Here is a 25738-nt window from a genome sequence, read left to right on the forward strand (position 1 = left end):
GCAGTGCACATGCTGATTACATTTCGGGATCACATACATTTGGCAGAAAAGTCCACAAATTACAGCACAGAGCCAGAAAAAGAGGAAGATGTTCATTATCATTAGCTTTGAATTGGAGGTGATGAATGTAGACAGAAAAGATTGTTGAGGATGAATTAGTCCAGAATAAAGCATAATCCAGTGATGGAGAACTTTAGAACTGTCACGCACGTCATTGCACAACACGGAGCTATAGAAGCATAAATCAGGCTTTAAATTGATTAAATAAAATCATAAATTGTATATTTGATAGCTAAACTATTTTAATATTTATTTTGAGCGTACATTTACCTGGATGTGTTGTTATATGTGGTTAACTGATAAAAAACTAAAAAACACTGAAAACATAAAAGGTTCATTCAGTCATTTAGCACAATTGGCCCCAAAATGGCGCCGTGTTCCCAGTTGATGCTACTCTCTCAATAAAGGGACACTAATCTGCAGTAGCATTGCAGCTCACATTTTGGGAGTAATCAAAGGAAATGATTAAAAACTTTAAAACTGCTAGAAATAAATATGACATCAATAACATCCTTCTAAGCGCTTTTAATATGAGCTTCATTAAAATTTGGCAGGTGTGAACAGATATTTTAGCTTAGATCAGCTGCAATTATAATAATGTAGACATGTGCCTTCTAGATAATCACATTGCTAACAACTGGTGGAAACAAATCCTAGCTTTACACCCTGTAATAATACTTTTAATTGTGTTTGTATGCGTTCAGAAGACGACAGTAGCGCAACACAAACGCCAACGTCTGCTTTTTTCTTGCCTTTCAATAGATAATCACATTGCTAACAATTGGTGTAAACAAATCCTAGCTTTACACCCTGTAATAATACTTTTAATTGTGTTTGTATGCGCTCAGAAGACGACAGTAGCACAACACAAACGCCAACGTCTGCTTTTTTTCTTGCTTTTCAAAGGTACAGATTAGGTTTTGGTGACAAACGCAGCCCATCATAAAGTGGATTCAGGGTAGATTTAAAAGTCCTGAAGGCCATTAGAAATCTAATCCAACCAATGGGGACAGGATGAGCCACTCTGCATGCTACGAACTGAGGTTCAAGGGGTATTTCTGTAACAAAAGTGGCACTAATGACTAAAGAATGATGCTTATAATTTGCCACAGTTCACAGCTTTTCTTGAAGTGTAACAGCGGCTCAAGTGTCTCATTTAAAGCACAGGATTTTTTTTTTTTTTTGTAAATCCCAATTTCAGACATTTATTTTTTCGTTTGAAAATTATGTAAACATCTGTTAATACCAAATAATGGTTATAAAAAAAAACAAAAAAAAAGACATTTAACAGAAAATAAAGCCATTACTGTATTTTTTGGAGTATAAGTCACACCTGTAAAAAAAAAAAAAAAATGCTTCTTGAAGAAGGAAAATCCATATATCAGTGCTGCAGGACAAGCTGCACCATTTTTTTTCTTAATCAGCTCTTTAATTTGGGATTTTTGTGCAATGTTGTAGAGTCCTTTTTTATTATTTGTGTTTATTCTTTGACTATTAGAGTTTACTTTGTTCAATGCTTTGATTACTGGAAAAGTCCTGTGTAGGCATTATAATTATTAATAATAACAAAAGTGTGACTTTTTTTATTGATTTATTTTGTATGTGTCACACTGAAGCGCCCTCCCATACTCAAAAAAAAAAAAAAAATCATTCTGGAAGATACAGTAGCTCCCAATGTGCAGCTATAGGCCAACTTCAATCCACTAAACCTTGATTTGTTATTCAGGGTTTCTCTCCAAAAAAAAAAAAAAAAAAAAAAAAAAAAAAAACCTTACGCACATCAAACATGGGAAACATACAATTTATGTCATACAAAAACATACTTTTCCCAGTGGCAAAGGTTGAAATAAAAACTTTCACTTTGAGGAAAAAAAAAAAAAAAAAACATTTGCCAACATTTGGCATGAAAATATTACCAAATATTACCTTCATGACTTTAACAACTAACATTACAGGCTGCTGAAATCACATCCCATAATGTTTCTGATGTTGCTTGTGTCATTTACTGGTACAGCAACATGTTGTGTAGGTAAGGATGAAAAAAGATGTCTGCATCTACTTTGGAAGTTGTTTGGCTTCCTGTGGTAGACAGCAGCTCGTTCAAGTTGCCTCATTTGATCAACAAAAGTAAAAGTAAAAAACAAAAACAAAAAAGAATCTCTTTCCTAAATTACTCATTAAACTAATCTATGTTGCCACCGTACTCTGCTTGACAACCATTTTCTGGCGAGCACCTTTAGATGTTGAGGCATCAAGTCCTGCCGCCCCACCTGATGTGTTTGGGAATCCATGAGCGGCAACATATTTACGGTACGCTTCTCGGATAATGCTGAAGGCTCGTGCATTTGCATATGGGATGTCTGTGACCGGGTCTCGGTACAGCGCGGCCTTGTGGGTCACAGGACAAATCTCCTGCACGGGTGTCTGAGGCGTCGACTGGGCGCTGCGGCGAAAAACGGTCTCAAAAGCCTCGTCGTCACTGAACGTTATAAAAGTTCGGGAACACAAACCTCCGGATGGCTGCTGGGAGGGCGTGGCTGCATTTGCTGCTGCAGTCTGAGGAAGATCCTGATCCAACCTGTGGGGAAGTGTGACAAAACAAAAAGGACACACGCTCCCATTCAGTTGAACTCGCTGCTGCATGTCTGCTTCGCTTTCTAGAAATGGGCTGGTGAGGTTTTGGCAGTAAGAAAACCTTATGCAAAAAATAAGTCTGAAGCATACAGGTTGTTTCACCATATAGCAAACTTAAATGAACACATTATTTCAGCATTAGTGCACACAATCACTTTCTCCTTCCTTTTCCCACTGCATAAGCAGAGTGTGTGTGCATGTCTGTCTCTCACGCCCTCTGCACATCCAGAATTGTTACTTCTCATGTACATTTTTACACTGATGATTAACGGAGTCATAGAGATAACCGCTGCAAGTTTACTGGGATTAAAAGCAAAGCGTCACGTGGCAGCACATCCATTGCTAGTAGCATACTTTGGAAAGAAGGAGAAGAAGATAACACGCACCCACACACACACCGACTTAAATCACTGCATGGTGGGCATAACTAATTTTCTACCAGCAGATTAAAGAAAAACGCAGATTCCCCCCGCCCCCCCGAGTAAAAATCTGAGTGCATCTTGTAAAAACAGCTTGCTGACTCTGTGGTGTGTTGCTGTGATTCTGAACCACTGCATGACAAAAAAATAATAAATCACACTGATGATAAGGCTCTGTCACACCTTGATGATTTAGCCTGCGTATGCCGACAATATTAAAAACACAGCCATATATCTAATAAATTAATGCAGCTGTCACACTGTTTACACCGAATGGTTCGGGTTGGTACTGCACGATGTGGTGCAGGTCAAAAACAGAGTAACATTATTTTATTTTATTATTTTTATTTTTTATCTTGGTGGACCATTTTCATTGTGTGCAGAATGCTGATGAGTCGACTGACTGTGGTAAACGCTGCCATGAATGAATGGAGTGCTGTGACTCTAAACTTTTAAAGCGCTGTTGATTTCTGATCAGGTCCACTGATCAGACCTGAATAATGAAACGCAGTGATGATTTAAATTTTTAAAAGTCCCAGTTGACCGCAATCAGGTGTGATTAGACCTGAATGAAGTGATCTGGTGATCTGTCGGTGTAATCACTGACAGATCACACAGACAGCGATGGCGCTTTAAAAGTTTAAAGAGACACAGCCCTTCATTCGGGTCTCATTATTCCTGATCAATCAGGTCGTCTGATGATCACACCGACAGTGACTGCGCTTGAATCACACGCGGGCATGTGTTGAAAATTTTCAGCATGCCCAAAATTTTTCAAGGAGCTCAGCGTCTTAGGACGTATATCACGGAGCTTCAACATGCTCTTAACTTATTAAAAACTTACCCTTAATTTATTAGACTTATGCCAGCGTTTTTTTAATACAGTTGGCATACACTGGCTAAATCGTCATGGTGTGACAGGGCCTGCAGATTGTTAATTAGCCATGATACCCGTCTCATTAACAAGGCAGAGTATGTATTTCACTAACTTCATGATTAGGTTAATTTCAAAATAGCAGTCTGAATTCAGCAAAGAGCCATGGGTGGTGTAATGTGTATCCTACCATTTCAGTCGCTCTTCAAAAGCATTTGTTCAATGTTCGGTGGCTTTCCTTTTCTAAGTGGTGGCTTTTTTTTTTTAATTTACCAAAGTATTGTCATTTTACTTGAGCCCTGACAAACAAATTTTAGCTTTAAAAAAAAAGAAAAAGAAAAAAAGAAGGAGCTGAACATTTCGGAGTTGCAGTTTAGGAAATGGTGGTGTTTTCAAATCATGGTATACAGCGGCACCAGTAATCAGCCCATGTCTACTTAAAGAGATTTATGCATAATAAAACAGCACAAAGGCTTCTCACCATGCTGATATGCACCCATGACAACTGGGAACAGCACACTGTATTTGCTGTTGCATTTAGATAAATACCCTACACTGGTTTGAAGATTTAGATAATGTGTTAACTAAAGGCCCCCTGACACTTGCACGACTTTGATCCGCACACTTGCATGCACTCTGCCGTGCACAAGAGTAAACTCATCTTAAAGTCATTGTAAACTGTGCGCAGCTTTGAGCAAGTGCGCAAAGAAAATTTTGAAATGTTCAAAATTTCCATCACGCATTAATTCCACAAACTTCACATGAACATTACGCAAACGATTCAAAAACACTGCGTGAGTGCGCATGATTGCGTCAGCGCACCGCATCACAGCACAGCTTGTCTGAATGATTATAACAAGATGTTAAATCTATCATAAACATACTTTAACAGCTGCACACAACAAGGAAATAACATGCAACTGTTTTACCAACCTATTACAATATAAACATGACAAATAATTAGCTTTTTAGACGGTTCCAAAGTCATTGTCCACCTTGTTCAGAGAGAGAAAAGCTGCAGCTGGAACAGCCCTCTGTGTTTCCAGAAGCGATTAAAGGCGTTTTCAAAAGCCAACTCGAGGAGAAAATGATTAATCCGCTAAGAAATAATTATTTTATATACGCAGCGTCCAGCACACAACATATGGCAGCCAGTGTAACAAAGCATGGCTTCCAGCTCAGAACACAGAGGCTGGGATCATCATGACGATGTGCATGCAAGTGCGTGGATCAAAGTCGTGCAAGCGTCAGGGCACCTTAAGTTGTGCAATTTTTCTGATTTTTCTGCCAATGGATGTCACCCTAGCACCAGTATTTCAAGAAAAAAACACCCCTTTTCCCTTTAGAACCACCCCCTTTCCTCCTCCCCCAACCACTACTCCTCTGCAATGAAAAGAAAAAAAAAAAAACAGCTGAAATGTTAACGGGTCTAACAGCACGGCATGTGGGAAAACCTAATTGTAGTCTGACCACATTCTTGGTCAGAGACATTTTGTGGGGAGGGGTAAGGGCTTCACCACGTGTGTGCATGGGACTCACGCGCATTAAATGTGTAAGTGCGGCAGGTATGGGTAAGTAACCAAGAAACAGAAAAGCTTGAATTATAATGCACACTGAGGGAATGCTGCTTCAGTCCCTGCACGATGCCATTAGGCAACAAAATATTTGCACACAAACTAAGTTGTTGGCTGCTATATTAACTTTTAAAATGCCATTTAGTGCAACTTTAAATAGAGGCCACTGCACTTCAAAACAACACTGCTTCCTCTAAAACCCACACACAAATGTAAAACACATGTAGCACATGGTCTACTTTCTATAGTACAAATAACCAGCGATTTACCATCCTTACCCTTCAACATCTACGTTTTCTTCTTTAAGAGCCGATTGGGACACAAGCGGCATCAGGACTGAATGGTAACGGATGGTTGGTCCTTCAAAACGTCGCTTCTTGTGGACTTGTTTCTTCTTGTCTGCTTCCAGACGTTCATAGTTCTCTAAAGTTACAAAGTAAAGAAAAGTAAACCACATTTAATGGTGGAAAATTATTTATGACCACGTTAATATGCACAAAGTAAAATCATCTCTATGAGTGTTTATGATTTAACATGTGACTACACTATGTGTCTGAGTACAGGTGGGCTCCACTCATTTACATATTTTGGCAACAGCTGTGCTGACTAAAAACAACAAAAACATACCACGTGTAACACAAGGATGAAGCCCTCTGAGCCTACAGTGCATCCACAAAGTATTCAGAGAACTTCACTTTTTACACAATTTGCTTTAAAATGGATGATATTCATTATTTTCCTCAATATTCTACACACTATACCCCATAATGATAATGTGAAAACGTTTTTGTGAGATTTTTGCAAATTTATTAAAAACTTAAAAAATGAAGAAATCACATGAACATAAGTATTCACAGCCTTTGCCATGAAGCTCAAAATTGAGCTCAGGTGTTTCCTGTTTCCACTGATCATCATTGGGATGTTTCTACAGCTTAACTGGAGTCCACCTGGTGTAAATTCAGTTGATTGGACATGATTTGGAAAGACACACACCTGTCTACATATAAGGTCCCACAGTTGACAGTGCATGTCAGAGCACAAACAGCATTCTCAATATGACCTGTGCATATGCATGAAGTCAAAGGAATTGTCTGTAGACCTCCAAGCAGGATTGTCTCAAGACACAGAAACATTTCTGCTGCTTTATAGGTCCCAATGAGAACAGTGGCCTCCATCATCTGTAAATGGAAGAAGTTCAGACTGACCAGGACTCTTCCTAGAGCTGGCTGCCTGTCTAAATTGAGCGATCGGGGGAGGAGGTCCTTTGTCAGGGAGGGGACCAAGAACCACTCTGTCAGAGCTCCAGCACTCCTCTGTGCAAAGAGGAGAACCTTCCCGAAGGACAACCATCTCTACAGCAATCCACCAATCAGGCCTGTACGGTAGAGTGGCCAGACAGAAGCCACTCCTTACTAAGACACATGGCAGACTGCCAAAGATAGGTGCACCAAGCTTGTGGCATCATATTCAAGAAGACTTGAGGCTGTAATTGCTGCCAAAGGTACATCAACAAAGTATTGAACAAAGAGTGATACGTACATGTGACTTCTTAGTTTTTTATTTTTAATAAGACTTTAAAAATAAAAATAAACGTTTTTCACATTGTCATTATGGCGTGTTGTGAGTAGAATTGAGGGAAAAATTAATTTACTTAATTTTAGAATAAGGCTGAAACATAACAAAATGTGGAAAAAGTGAAGCACTGTGAATACTTTCAGGATGCACCATACCCATCTCAGCTTTGATGGCAATTATTAAAAAATACAGTTAACATTTAATTTCCTGAAAGAACTGATACACAATGGCCAAAAACTTATTTAACAGTTGTAAGCTTTTTGAGCATGAAACATGTTTTCACCTAAAGACCGAATGTTGATCTCGGCTGTTAATTTGGCCTCAGCCAGCAGTTCTTCCTGAGTTAGAGGACGGTCACGGTGAGCTCCTCTCCTTCGCCGAGGGGCATCCTGGCGCTCTTGCAAGCGCAGGTTGGTTTTCCGAGTATGTTCGCTGGTGGACTGTCGAACGGATTTCCGAGCTGGAGGAAGTATGAATCATAACTCTCATATGAAAAGTATCTTCATGTATATTCATATAAGCTTTCCAAAGCCACTGGTTTAGGACGACTTCTCAAGCATTTATGCACCTGGTTCCGTTATTAAGCCATGTTCTAATGTTACTCGGTACGCCTCTCACGAAGATTTCTTAGACCATTTATACAATTATATCTGAAAGCATGCACATTTCAAGCAGTACACTATTTAGATGTCTTACTCTCTGCAAAATCATGGTATTCATGTAGAATCCTCCTTTTGAGCTCCACTCTGGTTTTCACAGTCTTCTTTAACTCCTCAGAAGGTCTCTTAGGTTTGGGCTTTGGAACTTTAATAGGTTCCTTGGATTAAACAAATACATTTTTAGAAATATATTTCACACAACAGTGACAAATCTGCAAAGTACACATTATGAAAGCAGTAGGGCCAGATACTATGCACATCTGCTTGTTAATGAGTGCAATCATCCAAATAGAGGTCTGAAATGTGCAGAGAAACTAAAAAAAAATATTCAAGTAAAGAAAGAATTTCAAATAATAAAATCCATTTATATGTTGCTCTTGAGACCGTCACCAAGGACATATAAGAATGTGCCACTTTATTACCTAACTTAAAATGTCTCTCAGGTATGAATGAAGGCTGATGAACATTTATATTATAACAGCCAGGTGTGGCCTCTGTGTGCATGCGGCTTTGATCACACAAACCAGGGAGAGCCGACACATGCTGTTTGGCATGCTTATGTATTTTTGGTCAAGGATGAATGCTGTGAACAGAACAGAAAGTTGATAGGACTAATATTTTTGGAGAAATTAGCCATTTTAGCTAGCCAGTAAACAATAAACATTGTGCTGCAATGCACTAGGGGAGTTTGGGTTTTGAGGTTTTAAATGTGGTTATTGTGGTTTATGTTAGTCTAACTATTGTTAGTGTTATTGATTTATTCTTTTTTGTAGTTCAATTAGTTTAGATGGTTTAGTTAAGTGTCATGTCGTTGTTACCATCAGTGAAAAGAGTATTGCTTTTGATGTCTTCCACGACCATCTCTGTTTGTGCATGTGTAAAAATTAAAAGCACCTGCTTGCAGCAGATTGCTGAAAAAACAAAAAGCTTTGCATGCAACTGGGGACAGCTGACATTTTCCGTTTGGTATACTAATGTATTCTGGGTCAAGAACGAACGCACCCAAAATGGAACGTTGATAGAATTAATATTTTTGGAGAAACTACAGATATTAGCTAACATTGCTAATTACATTCTAGACTAACACACCATTCCAGCAGGGGGCGGTAAATCATCTTTATATTAAAAGCGTGAGTGCGTGGGTGCCTAATTTTATTTATTAAGTTGAATGTAAGTACATAATATAATTGTAAATGCGTCAAAAATAAATGGATGACACAAGAAAGTGAAAACACTTATTTCCGTTGTGGTCCATTTAAAAATCAAATGGCAAAATAGAAGTAATAATAATAAAATATATCCATCCATCCATTTTCTTCCGCTTTATCCGGAATCGGGTCGCGGGGGCAGCAGCTCAAGCAAAGCCGCCCAGACCTCCTGATCCACACACACCTCCCCCAGCTCCTCCGGGGGAACCCCAAGGCTTTCCCAGAGAGAGACGTAGTCCCTCCAGCGTGTCCTGGGTCTTCCCCGGGGCCTCCTCCCAATGGGACGTGCCCGGAACACCTCTCCAGCGAGGCGTCCAGGGGGCATCCGGAAAAGATGCCTGAGCCACCTCAACTGACTCCTTTCGACGTGGAGGAGCAGCGGCTCGACTCCGAGCTCCTCCCGAGTGATAATATAATAATCATAATAATAATAGTGCGTATATAATAACAAAAGCCTAAACAATTTCTAAATACATTAAGACAGTAAATTAACATTTAATAATTACACAATTAATAGGAAATAAAAGGGTTGAGTTCCTCTTCTAAAAATTGTTGAGGTCTGAGGTTCAAAAAACATTCTGGACTCACACGTCATTCCAATTCATTATACAAGCTTTGCTTAATTTATTACCACCCTTGAAATATTTCAGCTACCTATTTTATAAACACTACACAATCTAGAGCCTGTGGATCCCTACGGGCAACACACTATTATAATAATACTCTTTTATTAAAAAAGTGAACTTTCTGTTCTACCTTATAAGCCTTCGTGACAACGCGACCTTTCCTTCGAGGTGCATCTTCCTCCTGGTCGCTGTCTGGCTCGTCACCTTCGTCAATGTCAAAATCACTGTCCACCTCATCCTCTGTGTCTGAATGGTCTCCATGATACTCATCGTCTCCTGATTCCTGGAATGAAAAAAACATTTGAAAATGCTTCTGTCACACCATTTAATGCATTCCATTTAAATGGTTGAAACAGCTGAATGAAGAAAAAATCAAGTTCAATTTTGTCTCTCGTGGACTAGTGAGTGCATGGGCAGGTTTCACCATCATTACAACTGTATTTGGTGTGTCTGGACCATGATAGCAGATAAAGGAAACCAACCAATGTCCGGAAACAGCGAATGCATTAGCTTATCCACACAAATTAGCAAGTGATTTTGAATGTGATATTTGCTGTAATAAAATAATTCCACATTACCTGTTTGAGTGGTTAATTTTCTCTGAAACTGTGCCACTGTCACTGTGCTCAACAACTGGAAAATGAAGCCACTTCTGCCTATTTGCTGTGTGCGTTTTTGTGGGGTTTTTTTTTTGTTTGTTTGTTTTGTCAAATTCACATTTTTAATACCAAGAAAAACCTCTGACATCATCCTAAACCACATATAGTATCCACTCATTAATTCTCGATTTACTTCCCCATGCAAACTCATTCATACCATATTCTAATCCAATTACATTTTTTCCGCAAATCTGATTGGTTAATTGTGATATTGAGACTTCATGCTAGTGTTTGAAATAATAGCCATAGGAATATCTTTAACCAATTCCTTGAAAGAGCATTCTCAATATGACCTGCGCATATGCATTAGCCCTAAATTCTGGCCTTGACTAAGTGATTTTTTTATTAAAATTAAAGCACCTTGTCCTTGGCTCACCCTCAATTGTGCCACCAAGCTTGGTCCAAATTTTGATCAAATCCCTACGTGCGCCACAGTTGTAGCGTGGTGTATAGGGAGAAAACCAGAGAGAATGACAAAGAGACAGATATCTTTTCCAGAACGTTTCTGCAAACAAAGCATCAATAACTGAGGTTATTCACAAGATGAAACAGGCTTGGTAATTAGCATTAAATCGATTTTTAGAACAAGAGGAAATAACCAAGACCCCAGAAGCTAAAGTAACTTGTTCCACATTTATAAAAGCCACACTATTACACAGCTATGCTAACAGAACTGAGGCATCTGTGAAATTTATGGTAATTTTTTTTTTTAATCTACTTGCTTTGATTGGCCCCTTGCTGATATTAACATCAGACCATCCGCAGCAGCATGTTCCAAATACCCCTGAACTAGCTGACATTCAGAACAGTACTTTCAGTACAAGTCTTTGTTGTCTGACTTAATATGACAGTAAAAAAAAAGCTGACATTCTTGTTCAACTTTCACACATTAGTTAACTCTTGGGACAGACTGTACCAATGTAATTCTGAGTCATGGTCACACTTTTGGATGAATCACACACACATGGTGGTTTTGATGAGATAATGCAGGATTTGACAAAGTGTAAATAGTGCTGATCTGTTTTCTTATGCATCAGGAGTCAATGGTAAAGTAGTGTTTACATTTTCTCCAACTAACAAGTGTCAGGAATAAAACAGATGTTAAAAAGGTTTAATCTGTCAGGTGAGTGTGCAGGTAAACCAAGTGATTAAATAAGCTTAATAAGATTGAAGAGATATACACCATCGAGTTTGCACAATGGGTCGGTACATCTCAAATCACCCAATTTTGGAGGAACTTTCCAGGTCACCTTCTCAGATTCTTCTGAAAAAAAAAAAAAAAAATTAAATAACAGGTGCTCCACAGGCATAGATATGTAAAAACCCAAAATATTAGGTTTGTATCCCAAATAGTGTTGAAGCCAACATCTCTGGAAATTTTAATTATTTGAGTTTTACCAAATGAGGTTCTCGGTGCACTATCCATCATGAATATCTCCAATTCTAAAAAATGCACAGCTTTAAAAGTCAGTGTCTAGGGCTACGTTTTCAGTAGAATTTGAAAATATTGTCAGATTTTGCACATCTTGTGCCTTTTTCCACCTCACAAGGCTTTGAAAATGGTTGAAAATTAAAAATGCAAGTAAATGCTATTACCTTTAAGTGCTTATTCCTCAAAACATATGCTCGATAAAGCACTGATTTTTGTTTTCTCCTATTAGTTTTGACGTATTAGACCACATCTATAAGAAAACCAAACTTATTGCTATTTCAGAAGTGCCAGAACAGTTTTTATAAATATGCTCGATTTTTCATTTTTCAAAAAATTGCCTGTTTTCACATCCTTATATGGCCATGTGGCCAGTTAAATGACAGTTTCATATTTTCACCGAGTTCTTACATACCTGAAGATGATATGATCAAAAGATTGTATTGTTAATGGCCTTCCTTCTGGAGTTATGCTTTTTTGTTGTTTTTTGTTTGTTTGTTTTTTTAATTCAGGTGTTCTAGTTGTCATGCTGGAACATACAGTGAGAATTATTGTATGTGCAGTGGTTCTCATTATGACTTTATTGTTAGCATCATATTGTACCTTTGTTCAGTAAATTTTAATAAAAAGTCATCAATGGCTCAAACAATGATATGCATTTAATAATTATCTAATCACTGTGGTCGTTGGCGTACGCTGCGCTGAAAATATACACCAGGTCGAGAGGTGGCGTAAATTATACACCAAAATGAACCAGCGCTGGAATCCACATAAAAATGAAGATGATCAACACGATAAACAGTGCCATTATACAAATCAATGCATATGTTACATAAATAACACTTTCCTGATTATACTACATAATAATCAATACAAATCCCGCCTTTGCGGGATTGTTATGGAGCATGATCCGTGGTCACAGAGCTGACTGCAAAGACAGCGCTGCTCGTCTTTTTCTCCAGACTTCGAGCCTGGAGCCAGAGCAGCGCTGAGCTTAACTTCATGTGATGTGATCGTTTTAGACTATGAAATTGATAACAACAACTGTAGTTTCGTCATTCCCTTAATTCGCCCGTGCTGCAACCAGGTTTTGTCATCTTCATTCGGTTGTCACAATAAAATAAATACAGAAATACATTTAAAAAATAAAGAAATCTGACAGATTAGGCGTGTCTTATTAATTGAGCGAGCAAATATCCACGTCAAGAATTATTGACATGTGAAAAGAGAATACAGTGGTCCCTCACTATAACGCCGTTCACCTGTCGTGGCCTTGGAGTCTCGGAGTATTTAGTCCAATTTTGCATGCGTTTTTTTTGGGGGGTTTTTTTTTTACAGTGTTCTGTGTATCTGTTTATAAGAATCTTGTTGCCCAGAAGAGAAAAGAGCGCCAACAACTACTCATAACTGTGTTTGTCACACGGAAACAAACACCTGCTGCAGCGAGATGTGAGTGGGAAAAGGCACAGTGTCAGGACGCAGAGGCCCGATCTGTGAAATACTGGTCAGTCACTATTAATAATTTCTTATGTGTCCGACCTCGTTCGTTGATCGTTAAAATTAATTTGTTAGTTCTAAATGCCATCATAATTATTTATAGGAAAACGTTCTATTTTATTTCTCAAACAAATGTTTGGGCCTGAAAACAGTTTGGTATTATTTTCCTACTAAGGTTTGAACTTTGAGAGTGTTTACACACGAGAGAAAAGTGAGAAAATGTTCATGCCTGATTGAGAAAGTGTATAAACTGTGTAGTGAGGGGTTTTACAGCTTTGAAACGTCTATAATAATTGTAAAAAATAACGCTGACTACGTCGCGGTTTCGCGTATTACGGGCTATTTTTTAGAACGTAACTCCAGCGATTAATGAGGGACCACTGTAACACTTTATTAATTATATACTACAAAACAATTGATACGACGGCCGCTTTTGACGCTCTATTGCAGGGGTGGGCAATCATGTGCCATAAAGGGCCGAGACACTGCAGGTTTTCCGTGCAACCAATCGCCTCAGCAGGTGATTTCATTAATGATCAGGTGTCTCAGCAGGTGATTTCATTGACAACCAGGTGTTTATGTTCAGAGCAGAAGCTCATCAGCAACCCACCTGCTGAGGTGATTGGTTACATGGAAAACCTGCAGTGTCTCGGCCCTCGATGCCCACCCCTGCTCTATTGGCACGCGTCGTGATTGGTGGAGTTCTTTTTCATTGCCGTCTCCCGGCTTCCATGTCGTAAAATGAGGGTGTGTCTGAAGCGGAGTCTGAATATTTATGGGCGTGTTTATTATAATTACGATCGTTTCCACCGCCGCATTATCAAGATCACGTCAGGCGTACGCCAGAAATGGGCAGGTAAGCACTGCTTGATACATGTCACGGCAACTTTGGTGTATTTCAAGTTTACGCCGTAAATTTACGCCACAAGTGCGCAACATTGATACATGAGGCCCACTGTCACCTGTGTTGTTTATGACCATTAATAAAAGGGCTGAACTGGATAAAGATTGATGATTTTTCATTGTTTGGAACTAAAATAGTTACAAACAATGAAAAATCATCAAAATCAGAATTTCTAGGCGCAGCCAGGGTGAAAAATCATCAAAATCAGAATTTCTAGGCGCAGCCAGGGTGTAGAGGGAGTCTGGTTTGGGAACCACAGAATCTTGTCTCTGCTGTTTGCGGACGATGTGGTTCTGTTGGCTTCGTCAAATCAGGACCTTCAGCGTGCACTGGGGCGGTTTGCAGCCAAGTGTGAAGCGTCCGGGATGAAAATCAGCACCTCCAAATCCGAGGCCATGGTTCTCGACCAGAAAAAGGTGCTTTGCCCTCTTCAGGTCAATGGAGTGTCTTTGCCTCAAGTGGAGGAGTTTAATATCTCGGGGTCTCGTTCACGAGTGAGGAACGGATGGAGCGTGAGATCGATAGACGGATCGGTGCAGCATCTGCAGTGATGCGGTCGCTGTATCGGACCGTCGTGGTGAAGAGAGAGCTGAGTAGGGGGGCAAAGCTCTCGATTTACCGATCGATCTACATTCCGATCCTCACCTATTGTCATGAGATTTGGCTCATGACCGAAAGAACGAGATCGCGAGTACAAGCGGCCGAGATGAGTTTCCTCCACAGGGTGGCTGGGCGCTCCCTTAGAGATAGGGTGAGGAGCTCGGTCACTCAGGAGGCGCTCGGAGTCGAGCCACTGCTCCTCCACGTCGAAAGGAGTCAGTTGAGGTGGCTCGGGCATCTTTTCCGGATGCCCCCTGGACGCCTCGCTGGAGAGGTGTTCCGGGCACGTCCCATTGGGAGGAGGCCCCGGGGAAGACCCAGGACACGCTGGAGGGACTACGTCTCTCAGCTGGCTTGGGAACGCCTTGGGGTTCCCCCGGAGGAGCTGGGGGAGGTGTGTGTGGATCGGGAGGTCTGGGCAGCTTTGCTTGAGCTGGTGCCCCCGCGACCCGACTCCGGATAAAGCGGAAGAAAATGGATGGATGGATGGATGGATCTAACTAAAATATGAATGAAACTTAGTAGCTGCTGTGAAAAGTCTACTTGACAGCTCTGAAACTTACATTTCAGTTGAAGAAATCATTTAATAATTTCACCTCCAAACATTTCCGAGTATTTAATATGGAAAAAATCATAACTCCAGAAGAAAGGCCAGTAACAACACAATCTTTTGATCATATCATCTTCAAATATGTAAGACCTCATGGTGAAAATATGAAATAGTTATGTAACCTGCCACAGGCAAATTTTAGAAAAATAAAAAAATCAAGCATATTTATAAAAATTGTTCTGACACTCCTGAAATAGCAATAAGTTTGGTTTTCTTATAGATGTGGTCTAATTTGTCAAAACTAATAGGAGAAAATAAAAATCGGTGCTTCATCTAGCATACTTTAATAAGAAGTTAATGGTGGTAGCATTTTCTTGTGTTTTTAATTTTCAACCATTTTTAGAGACTTCTAGGAGGGAAAGGGCACAAGATATGCAAAATCTGACAAGATTTTCAAATTCTACAGAAAAAGTTAGCCCCAGACACTGACTTTCAAAGCTGTGCATTCTATACAATTTGAGATATTCATGCTGGAAAGTGCACAGGAGCTGTTACTTCAACACTATTTGAGATACAGACCTAATATTTTGGGTTTTTACATATCTATGGTGTAGGAGCACCTGTGATTTTTTTTTTTCAGAAGAATCTGAGAGGGTAACCTGGGAAGTTCCTCCAAAACTGGGTGATTTGAGATGTACTGACCCAGTGATTATATTGCATAAAAACTAAAAGTACTACTTAATTATAGTCACAAGTAGATTGCAGCTGTATGGTTCATTTCATGTATGTACTGTTGAAGGTTTGCACCAATTTTCAGCAGAATTGGGAAAGGAACCAGAACTAACGGGTGTGGGGGGGGGAAAAAAAAATCAAAGTCACTGACAAACTGGCCCAAAGGTACTTTTCTGAATCCGTATTTTGTGTGCGAGTTTAGGCTTGCACTAAGTTGATTTATGTCCAAAGAAGTAATAACATTACAATATGATGTTGATGTTCTGAAATCCATTAAAAAAAAAAAAAAAAACTAATCTGGTACAACCAGTACACCACCCCCAAGGACCACCCTGTAGAGTTGGAATTCCACCTACCTTCATAATCCGAGATGGCTGCTCAAGCAATAAAAGCTGTAGTTTTAGCTTTTTTTTTTTCTTTTTTTTTTAGAACTTGTCTTTTTTGTCCAATTTAATAAATCATATACACAGTGCTGTCCTAGTGCTGTCTGTCAACATGTTGTTGCAGCATTTTTTCACTTTACATGAGATACCACATTAAGTGTTGATGATCAGCTGGTGCGGCTAATATTGGCTAAACCATTAGATCTTGAAAATGACTGTCTACACCGCTCTACACAACAAGCAGTAAATCACAACACAAATGTAACTTCTGCACCTTTTGCCCTCTTCTGTTAAGGTCTCTTTGGTACACTGAATATTTTTGTAGCACTCAACACTCCAGAATCTTGGAGGTGCCCATCTTTTTGCAATACTGTATGGAAAATGAGCGCATTTAGCTCGGGTGTGATGTCATTTTAGTTGCAACTTAGGTCATCTGAGGGAACATCAAAACGTACATTCAGCACTACTTGCGGATGGAAAACAAACTCTCCTGAGGTAGAGGGCTGACAAACCACAATACAAGGGTGCGCTGCTCCGTGTTGTGTGACACAGCACAGCGCTGCTCTTATGCCGCGTTCACACCGGGCGCAACACGAGCGACAGTAGCGACAGGTTGCCATGCAATCCCTATGGAATGACGTGTTTTGGCGGCAAGTCACGCAGCGTGACGGACGCGAATGAAGCGACACGAGTGAAGCGATTTTGAGCGATTGGCGCGTTTGTGGCGCGATACTGCGTCGCATCACGTCGCGTTGCCCTCCTTCCCAAGTTGAAAAATCTGAACTTTTTCATCTTGTTGCGCCGCGATGACCAATCAAGGACTGAATATGTAGTGACGTGGAGATGTCTGGAGTTTGACTGAAGATGTGAACATGTCCTGCCTGGGAGCAGGACTTATGTCTCTTTTGTCCTTTATTTCACAATTATGACAGAGTTTTTGGAGCGAGCAGCAGCCCCACAGCAGGGGGAGCAGAGTTTCATTCTCTTTTTATCTTACATGCGCGCGCGAGCGAATCGTCCGTGGAGATTACTTTACTTATTAACTACACAGATGTAAAATAAAACAAATGGTGACTGGTTTCTAAACACAATTATGACAGAGTTTTTGGAGCGAGCAGCACCCCCGCAGGAGGGGGAGCAGAGTTTCTTTCTTTTTTTTTTTACGTGCGTGCGCGAGTGAATCGTCTGTGGAGAATATTTTATTAATTAACTACACAGATGTATAATAAAACAAATGGTGACTGGTTTCTAAACACAATTATGAGTTTTTTGGGGGAAGAGCGAGGAGCAGCCCTGCAGCAAGCAGCAGAGTTTTTTTTTTGTTGTTTACATGTGCACGCGTGAACGGGATAGGAGGTCCTCAAACTGGGTTCCGCAGAGGTGGAAGGACCGCTGAAAGCGGCCGTCATCCAGACGCAGCTCCTGCAGCAAATAATGATATTCCCTGTATTGGGAGCCTTCCACAACAACTCGCTCCGTGTGATCAAGGTCCGTCATGTTAACTTGACTGACAACCGGAGCCGGTGAGCGGAATGGAAGCTCCTCCTATTTGATGACGCACTGGGGAGAATTTTCGCAGCAAAAGCAGAGCGACACACCGGGCGATGGTGGCGCGTCCGTCGCCACGCGACCCCCACAAATTTATGGCATGTGATTGCGCCCGGTGTGAACGCAGCATTACAGACAGAGAGTAGACTTTGATGAATCTGCGTGCGCAGCAGTCAGTGTGTGCAGGAGAGAAAAAAAGCTTGAGTATCGATCTTTTTACACGAGGATCGTTCAATATCCATACCAGCGTTGGTATCGATATTAGGATCGATCCGCCCACCTCTAGAGGCAACACTTTGTTTTACCCTCCGTGCTGGTTCCTATGATGTGCACTAACATTGTGGGAGCCAAAAGCAACTTCTTTTACAACATACACTAACATAACGCTCGAACAAAATAAGCAAAGAAAGATGTCAAAATAATACCCTAAAGCATACGCATACAAAACAAGAAGACGAATAGTGGACTAACTGTAAGTGTTGCTCCACACGGACGGCTGTGTCTGTGATCTCGGGCTTAGTAACTAGGAACTGAAGTCATTGCTTACATCGTTGAAGCCTCCGTAAGTGGTTTTGTAGAACTCGTCCTCTTCTTCAGCGTCCAACAGCTTTGACATACGGTTCCCCGCAGTTTTTCGTGGTTCTCGGCCTCCTGCCAAACTCATGGCTGCACTTCATAAGCACAGCTACCGATTGTTTATGCTAGCGGTAGCTTTAGCTCTCTTTGATTTGAACCTCGTTTACTGCTGCGTTAGCTACCGCGTTTGCTCAGTTGTCTTAACTTTCACTACTTAATCCGATTATGAATGTGCTCTAAGTAGGAAACACAAACTGTCTTTATTCAGAACGTTAAAACGAAATCAATAAACTGCTAACATAACCTGTTAGCATGGCAAACGCTTTCTTCTACAGAACACTTCCGGCGGCCTGGATATACTTCCGGGTGCATAGAAAATCTATGCCAGTGCGTTAAATTCGAGATCAGTGGTTACACTGCGTTCACATGCGCACATAAACGCACATTCATGGATAACAGACCACAAGAGAGACGTGATTTAAACATCTGTTCAACTTTCACAGAGGTCCATCAAGTGCTGCTGTGGAACACAAAATGATAGAGCTTTCTATTAGCTGTTGCAATATTCTCCAAAACAGTAGGTGGCAGTGCTGATGAAAACCACACTGGAAAGAAATTAATGCGCTATCCTCGGCGATTTTATATACTTTATTGTTTTGTTTTGTTTTTTTACGTACATGCATTTTATTACCAAATAAACCAAAGCAGGTTTAGAAAATTAAGAAATTGATCCTTTTTGGTCCAATGTTAAATAATCACTCCTGGAGGCTTTTACTAAACAAAACAGCGCCCTCTAGTGGAAATGTCTGCTGGGAGTTCTGCACATCTTGGTTATTGGGCCCCTGTTATAATGGTGAGGATTATACTCATTCTTTTTCTTCTTCCCTTCAAAGTTCTGGAGCTAGATCCAGTGACCACCACTACTCACATCACCACTACAGTGATCGATCTCATGGTTTCTCCACAACTGCCAAGTTACATCTGAATTTTACTCATCATTTGTAAATGACAAGAAAATCCTGTTTTGTCCTTTAGCTGTGTATTTCAGTTACAGTTCAGGAGAACTGTTCCATTAAACAGATAAATGTTACTCAACACCTTCTGGTCATGTAATTAGAAGAAAATGTTTTTTTATGTTGGGGAAAAAATTGACACCAAAGATTACATATATCGACTGTACAAGGAGTCAAAAGAACGATCTGCGCACTGTTGGACAGGTTTGAAATCAGAAACAGGCCATGCATTTTACACCTACACCTTCAGAGCTATCCTCCAAAAATTAAATAAACGCCCACTAACCAGGCAAATATGCCATAAACACAAATAACACAACCAGAATTCAGCAGATTCCAGCCAAGACAATACATGTGTGTTCTGTGCAGTTTGCAAGTCTGCAATACTCCTGAATTGGACTGGACCATATCGGAATTGTGCTTCAGCTCAAGGCCCCTGGAAATGCACAAGTCGTGGAAGCACTTTTTATTTTTTTTATGTATTTCCACAAAAATTAAACATTATCCCTAAACCATTTAAAATAACGTAATTTGCAAGGATGCTAGGCAAATGAAACATCATGCCAAGAGTTTTGTTCTGACATCGGACGTGCGTAGCACTCTTCCAGGAATGGCCGTCAGATTCATCCATCCATTTTCTATACCCACTTACTCCAATTAAGGGTCACAGGGGGGCTAGTGCCTATCCCAGCAGTCATAGGGTGTGAGGCGGGGTACACCCTGGACAGGATGGCAGTCTGTTGCAGGGCCGCATATAGACAGACAAACACATTCCAGTCAGGTTTAGCAGTTGAAAAAAATATATTTTTCTGACTTTGTTCAGGTTTGCAATATGTGTACTTGCCACACACACAGGCCTCTTTAACCCCACACCAGCACAAAGAAGCAGCAAACAAGCAAGTAAATAAACATAAAAATCAGTTTGACTTATCACAGCAGCTCATCACTTGAAAACAAACCCTTACCAAAAAAATAGTACTTATAAGTATATAAAAAGTAAACTAGAAGTATACTTGAAACATACTTGCATATACTACTTTTTGGTAAGGGAAGTCTTTTTTCTAGAGTTCAATGACATGGTCATTCACTACACAGATGTGCTTCAGTTCCCATTAAATCCACCAAAAATTACATTTCTTCTCCTCCTTCAGCCACTGTGCATTAAAAAACAGCTAACACCAAAAAACGAGAATTTAAATGAATTAGAACTTGAACTTAAACGCTACGTTATGTGTTAGCCTACTTTCAGTTCGCTAACAGGTTCTTCGTTGCTGAAGATGGTGGAAAGAACCAGCTGGAAGGCCACAAAGTGTCAAAGAACACGGCCAACATATACGTAGCAAACTCAAAATGCAATTGGTTAAAGAATAAACTGATCAACAACACTGTCCTCATTTGTTTGTTTTGACACTGCATTCAGAACAATCGGAAGCTCGGAAAGACCTGACATTTAAAAAAAAATCCTTATTTTCGGAAAAGGCGCGTTCATGAGATTACCTCGGAGAGAACTATTTAGCCTACCACAGTGGAGCTAGGCTAACGTTATCTTTTGGGCGAAATGAAATCATCAAAGACATTTTTGCTGGTGTGTGGTGCTGCTAGCTTAACTAATTGTATATAGAATGTGAATATGTTACATACCGCAGTACTGTTAAAATTTCAAGATGCATAATTTTCAGACTATTGTCTAACTAGTGACAAACATGACTGCCATGGCTGTGACATCAACTTGGAATCCTCTGGTTGCTACATTTCCTCAAGAATTTCCATGGGAAAATTCTAGCCCTGATGCAAGTTCAAGGCGTTTTTCTCCAAGGTAGAGGTTGGAATCTCCAACTTTCCAAGTGTTTTGAAGGCAGCATAACAGTAGAGGGAAATTCTGAATGTCTCAGAGAAGATTTTTTTACCTGGAGACAGTAGAGGCAAATCTGATTGGATAAAATTAATCTCTCATCAACATGAGTTTATCTGGAAGCAGCACAGCTCAGGGAAAGTAGAAATGAAAGCATTTCAATGTTATAAATAAATGCCAATGAATAACAAAAATATTTGGAACAATTATCGCAAATACCTGCGACATGAATGGAAATATTAAATTATCTTGACAGAATGTGTGTTTTTATTTGCCAATTTTTGCTTAACATACTTTCATTGAAAGTAATGAATGCACATATACAAACTGATATTAACCTTTTTTAATGTTTGGTTTTAATCTTGTTTTACTGATATGGGTTTATTCGTGTGGTTAGTGTGTTTGTAATGAGTTGTTGCAGATTACCACTTTTCTGCAGGTCTGTGATCTTTGACTGCTTTTGTTTTTACTGCGTATAAAAGATTGCACAAGTGCTACAATCTATTGGGAAAAAAAAAAAAACATGTTGACAACCATCAAATTGACATTTAAAAGACTCAGCAAAAAGCTGACTGTGATCGTCAGGAGAGGGTGTCGATCAAAATCAACTGCTGTCAGCTGTAGCTGTTTGAACCTAATGAAAAAAGCTGCAGCTGTCCAGTCACAAACAGGCCCGCAGTCTGTGAAACCCATAAAAGCTTTTTCTCTGCTATTCCTTGAGTAAAATAAAAGTCTTTTCTTCTATCTTTCTTTCCCCCCAGTGTTAGAAATGTTTTGGTGCCTGCTTTTCATGGTCTTGTGTGAATTTGCAGTGGCCGATGTTTTCGCTCAACTGGATCAACACTGGGAGCTTTGGAAGAAAATGCACAATAAAGTGTATTCTCATGAGGTATGTCTCATATGGCACACATAAATTTCATTCTTAATAACTAACCAGTGAGGCAGAAGTGAAGCTTGTCAAGTGTGGAATCTAAGCATTGTGGTGTCCCAACATTATCTTCCTAGATTGAGGAAATGGGACACAGACACATATGGGAAGGGAACTTGGAACTGATCAGTATTCATAACCTGGAAGCCTCCCTGGGTCTGCACTCCTATGAACTGGCCATGAATCATCTTGGAGACCTTGTAAGTAGATCAGTGTGGTTTGTCTCCTAACTTGAACAAGCTATAGCTTTTAAAGTGTCTTTACTGGCGTAAGAACTTCTATTGTCTCTAATTTAATAAACTGCAGACACAATACCATCCTGTTCTCTGGATGTGCTGCTACAGTAATGTTAAGCATAAGTTGTTCTCTTCCATGAGGTCTGGACTCTTCACACATACTAGACTCAAGTCTTGGAAGTATGTGGTTTACATTCCAAATTGCAGTGTTGTAGGTTCATTCTGGTTTTTGCTAAGAAATGGTATACAGCATTAGAACCAGATGTTTTTTTTTTCCCTTCCAGACTACTGAAGAAATTGATCAAACACTTGCAGGCACAATTGTGCCAGAGAACCTGGAAAGGACTCCTGTCATGTTAAAGGTTGACTCTTCTGTACCACAGTCTTTAGACTGGAGGACTAAGGGTCTGGTAACTAATGTGAAAAAACAGGTGATTTATTTATTTTATTTTATTTTTTTAAGCAATGGTATTATGAGATGCTTGATCTCCACTCTGTATGTGGGTACTGGGTTTTGTCTGGGGACGTAACCTACAATTGACTGGAATCTATCCAGGGTAGTCAGATTTGTCTGATTCAAGCTACGGAGTTGAGGGTTGGGTCTTGGTCTATAGTAGACTAGTTTTCAAGCTAATGGTACAAAAATCAGTTTCCACTTTAACCTTTTTGTTCTGGTAACTTAACATGTTAGCTTTAGGAGCATGTGCTGTGCCACATCACTACAGGACCACCCTGAGTCAGCAACCAATCATTGATCAATACCTCCCAAAAGTAGTGCTGTGGTGATATGTTTGCGGGTTTATGTAACTTCTCCAGATGACCCACTCTCTGCTGGAAAGTGGTGAATCTGGCAAATGTGGATTTTGGACCTTAATATGGTTAGTAGAATAGGTTTTAATTCACTTGCCCTTTTTTAGATGGCTTCGCAAGATTGGGGAGATGCATTGAATGTACTCTAGATAACGTATAGGTCCAGTTTTCCTTCTGTACCTGTCTGAAGGGGCAGAGGACGAATGCTTTCCAGTCTCCACCACCACCCAAAGCACAGGACAGTTGCTTGGTGTTGCTTGTGCCCAACAAGCACAACTTGCTCAAAGGTGCCATAATGGGTAGTGCTGGGATGTCTTAAACTAAATTCAATTGAGCAGGATTTCCAGCTAATAAATGTAACTCCAACTCAAATCACATCCATGCAAGATAATTTAATTTAGTTGAGACTACATATATATTAAATGGAAATCTTGCCCATAACTGAATTGAGTTCATCCAGTGAGTCACTTGTTTGCATAGGATACTGGGGCACTCTCCAGTACCCCTTAGCTTTTTCTGACAACTCACTTGCTGGTGCTGTGCAGTTGTAATTTTCTACAAACTGTCAGTTTTGGGACTGTGCAGCTTAAAAATTGGCATTGGTAACCAGAGCAACAATCTTTCTGAGCTAGCTGTAACTCTCACCTCTAGGGTCAATGTGGAGCTTGCTGGGCCTTCAGTGCAGTCGGATCTCTGGAAGGACAACTTAAGAAGACGACAGGCGTGTTACTGTCCCTGAGTACTCAGAATCTAGTGGACTGTTCAAGAAAATATGGAAGTCATGGGTGTAAAGGTGGCTTCATGACACATGCCTTCCGGTATATCAAAGACCATGGACTTGAAACTGAAGTGGCTTACCCATATACAGGCCAGGTCAGCTGCAGATTAGTTATATTTGGAGTAATCTTCCTTAGACTGAGCTTTTGATGTGATTTTGTTTTTTAAAGCTTGGTGAGTGCAAGTACAACCCAGAACATCGTGTTGCAAACTGCTCTGGCTACATCTGCTTACCTGAAGGGGATGAAGCTTCACTGAAGTTGGCATTGGCTACAGTTGGCCCTATCGCTGTTGCAGTTGATTCATCTAGGCACAAATTTCGCTTCTACCATCATGGTATGTGGCTGTGGTCCACCACTTGGTCTATTTTGAGTTCTTGGCACTGACCTCAAGGCTGTAGGATTGGAAAATGTTCACATTGATAGTCACTGTGCAATAGAATTTGCTTTGCCAGATTCCTACTCCATAGGACTGACTTAACACTGAAATGAGGTCTTCTCCTTGCCCTGGTTTACAAGAAATGTTTTTTATGTAACATCAAAGGTGTGTACAGGGACCCCACATGCTCACACAAAGTTGACCATGGAGTTCTAGCTGTGGGTTATGGCACTGAGAAAGGGGAAGACTACTGGCTCATTAAAAACAGGTTAGTTGGCAGCTGCCTTTTCAGACGTGAACAAACTGACTTGTAACGGTCTACTTGGCCTTGGTATGACACAATATACCCACTTCAACAGTGCTGCAATAAAAAGGTGAGGTATGTGTGTTGTATAGCCTGTGGGACTGAAGTTGGATTAATCTAAAATGCTTTGTTTATAGTTGGGGAAGACATTTTGGAGATGAAGGCTACATCAAGATGGCTCGGAATGCAAATGACCAATGTGGAGTTTCCCGCTTCGGCTGTTTCCCAATCGTGTGAGCCTACAGTGGCCCAGTTGTGAATATACAATTAATAAAATAACTCATTTTAAGTGTGATCTTTTGAGGGGGGGATAATGCTGACATTCAAAGGTCAATGACCTACAAATTACAGCCTCCAGCTTTGGGGGAAAAGCCAAAGTGTACCCTAAAATACATTTGGATAAATGAGGCAAATATTGACAAAATGCACAACTAATGAAATATTAATTCTGTGCTGCATGAGGTTGAATCTTATGGGATGAACTCTACTGCACGAAAAACTCATGTCCCATAGACATCTGGCTTGAGAGGTGACTTGCTGCCAGAAAACTGCACAAGGAAACTATTCTGAAACAAAATAAATCATCCATGATTAGCACTAATGTATAAATTTGAAGTTGGACATAGCCTGAAATGAGCTTGTCAGTTATTTCATGACTTGAGTACTTAAACAAGTGTCATGGATGCATTAGAGGCAGTTAACCCTTGGCACACTGCCAGCATAAGGAAAGCATCCAAAGGAGTGGAGGAAAAACAAACGCTTTAGATCTCTTGACATGCTGCCAACACCTTTTAGTGGGCTGGTAAAGACAAGAAATGGTAGGAAAGTCACAATTGCTTTCACTTTTCTGAACACTGCACAGTTTGGCTCTGGAGTGTTTCTACAAAAACACTGTTTTAATGGTGGCTACCAAAAGTGGCACATACCATGCCA

The 25738-nt window shown here is 40.2% G+C and overlaps 2 protein-coding genes across 2 annotated transcripts; one reads left to right on the top strand and one right to left on the bottom strand.

Moving 5' to 3' along the window:
* Positions 1-2168: 2168 nt before the first annotated feature.
* vps72a (vacuolar protein sorting 72 homolog a) lies at positions 2169-18823 on the bottom strand. Its single transcript, XM_034160292.1, has 6 exons — positions 18479-18823; positions 9760-9912; positions 7833-7953; positions 7420-7596; positions 5840-5984; positions 2169-2638 (listed from the first exon to the last, which is right to left on the bottom strand). Exons 1-6 carry the CDS (start codon positions 18593-18595, stop codon positions 2248-2250), a joined length of 1104 nt encoding a protein of 367 aa, XP_034016183.1. The 5' UTR covers positions 18596-18823; the 3' UTR covers positions 2169-2247.
* Positions 18824-22137: 3314 nt separating this feature from the next.
* Positions 22138-25094, top strand: LOC117501416 (cathepsin S-like). The gene is made up of 7 exons (XM_034160298.1): positions 22138-22261; positions 22378-22500; positions 22821-22967; positions 23998-24219; positions 24294-24459; positions 24667-24769; positions 24943-25094. Exons 1-7 carry the CDS (start codon positions 22142-22144, stop codon positions 25040-25042), a joined length of 981 nt encoding a protein of 326 aa, XP_034016189.1. The 5' UTR covers positions 22138-22141; the 3' UTR covers positions 25043-25094.
* Positions 25095-25738: the final 644 nt, after the last annotated feature.

This window comes from Thalassophryne amazonica, chromosome 20 (genome assembly GCF_902500255.1).
Source record: "Thalassophryne amazonica chromosome 20, fThaAma1.1, whole genome shotgun sequence".
In the NCBI taxonomy this organism is placed as follows: domain Eukaryota; kingdom Metazoa; phylum Chordata; class Actinopteri; order Batrachoidiformes; family Batrachoididae; genus Thalassophryne; species Thalassophryne amazonica.

Coding starts and splice junctions, on each gene's coding strand:
- vps72a (XM_034160292.1), bottom strand. CDS start 18,595: ATGAGTTTGGCAGGAGGCCGAGAACCACGAAAAACTGCGGGGAACCGT. Junction 7,597..7,832: donor ATACCATGATTTTGCAGAGA/GTAAGACATCTA, acceptor TACTTCCTCCAG/CTCGGAAATCCGTTCGACAG. Junction 5,985..7,419: donor GATCAACATTCGGTCTTTAG/GTGAAAACATGT, acceptor TTGTAACTTTAG/AGAACTATGAACGTCTGGAA.
- LOC117501416 (XM_034160298.1), top strand. CDS start 22,142: ATGTTTTGGTGCCTGCTTTTCATGGTCTTGTGTGAATTTGCAGTGGCC. Junction 22,968..23,997: donor TAACTAATGTGAAAAAACAG/GTGATTTATTTA, acceptor TCTCACCTCTAG/GGTCAATGTGGAGCTTGCTG. Junction 24,220..24,293: donor CTTACCCATATACAGGCCAG/GTCAGCTGCAGA, acceptor TGTTTTTTAAAG/CTTGGTGAGTGCAAGTACAA.